Genomic DNA, 1,542 nt, shown 5'->3' on the forward strand with positions numbered 1-1,542 from the left:
GGGGGGTTGTCCCCATCCTGGGTGACACATCCCCCCTCTAACACATGTGGGGGCACCCCAGGGTGCAACCCACCCCCTTGGGGAACCCCCTTCTGCACCCCTGGGTGCACCCCAGCCACGTTAGGGCACGGAACCCCATTTTCACCTGTCATGGTTTTGGCCGAAATCACCCCAAACGAACCAACAGATGGCCCTTCCCCCCCAAAAAAAAGAGGAGAGGAAGAGAGAAGGAGATTGAAAAGTTTAGAATGAACTAAACTGCTTTAATCAAAAAGAATATTAAAATAAAAGAGAGGAAAATAATGAAATAGATATAACATATATATACAAAAGAGTATCGAGCTCCCAGTATGACGGGCCCGTCACCAGCAGGCACTGGGGAAGGCCCAGACTGGTCTGTGATGGACAGGAGCAGGATTCCAGCTCTGGAGGCAGGAACACACGGATGGGGATCAAAGGCAGACGGACAGACAGGGTCCTCTTGGGACGTTGGCCATCGCAGGAGGAGAGTTGACCCTTTGGTCCCTCAGCTTTTACACTGAGCGTGGGGCAGATGGGATGGAACACCCCTGTGGGTCAGGTTTGGGTCACCTCTCCTGTCCCCTCCTCCCCACAGATGTGACCCCTCTACGTTTTTTTCCGTTTCCGACCCTCTAAGGGGCAAATACCGAAAAATTGGCTGCCCTTGGTTGTTAGAGCAATAAGTAGAAGCTCCTCTTCCTGGTATTTAACACCAACGTTGGTCTGATCACTCTGAGAAGGCCCAGTTTTCTCCGCAATGCGCCGTTAATTTCAGAGAGTTAGAAAAGGCCTCAAACTAAAATGCCAAGTTACAGAAGACAAAATTGATCCGGTTTCACCTCAAACCGGGACGTCACCCCATAGCGCACCCCGATATCGAATCCCTGGGGAATATCGGGGTTGGGGATGATGATGAAGGGGTGGGGAAGGTCTGGGAAGGTCTGACCTCCTTCTCCCCTCCGCAGCCGTGCAACGAGGCCGCATGGCTCACCCCCCCAGCAGCCCCGGCCAGTACCCCCTGGTCCAGGGGGACCCCTACGGTGGCCAAGGCTACTTGAGCGGCTTCATCTCCTTGCTCCTCCGCGCCGAACCCTACCCCCCGGCTCGTTACGGGGCCCAGTGCCTTCAACCCAACGGGGTGGTGGGCATCGAGGGCATCTGCGAACTGGCCGCCCGCCTCCTCTTCAGCGCCATCGAATGGGCCAAGGGCATCCCTTTCTTCCCGGATTTGCAGCTTTCGGATCAGGTGGCCTTGCTGCGGTTGGGTTGGAGCGAGCTCTTCGTCCTCAACGCGGCCCAGTCGGCTCTCCCCCTACACGCCGCCCCATTGTTGGCCGCCGCCGGGCTCCACGCGGCCCCCATGGCCGCCGACCGCGTGGTGGCCTTCATGGACCACATCCGCCTCTTCCAGGAGCAGGTGGAGAAGCTGAAGGCGCTGCGCGTGGACGCGGCCGAGTACGCCTGCCTCAAGGCGGTGGCCCTCTTCTCCCCCGGTGAGGGGGCGGGGCTTGGGGGGAGGGC

The 1,542-nt window shown here is 58.4% G+C and overlaps 1 protein-coding gene across 1 annotated transcript in view; it reads left to right on the forward strand.

Moving 5' to 3' along the window:
• Positions 1-395: 395 nt before the first annotated feature.
• LOC106898250 (nuclear receptor subfamily 2 group F member 5-like) overlaps positions 396-1,542 on the forward strand; it is a 3,032-nt gene continuing 1,885 nt past the window's right edge. The window contains exon 1 of the mRNA XM_014959388.1: positions 396-1,514. Within this exon, the coding sequence (XP_014814874.1) occupies positions 1,004-1,514 (511 nt within the window). The 5' untranslated portion in view covers positions 396-1,003. The remainder of the gene's footprint in view (positions 1,515-1,542) is intronic.

The sequence above is a fragment of the Calidris pugnax genome, unplaced genomic scaffold, assembly GCF_001431845.1.
Source record: "Calidris pugnax isolate Ruff unplaced genomic scaffold, ASM143184v1 scaffold443, whole genome shotgun sequence".
Taxonomy (NCBI): Eukaryota; Metazoa; Chordata; class Aves; order Charadriiformes; family Scolopacidae; genus Calidris; species Calidris pugnax.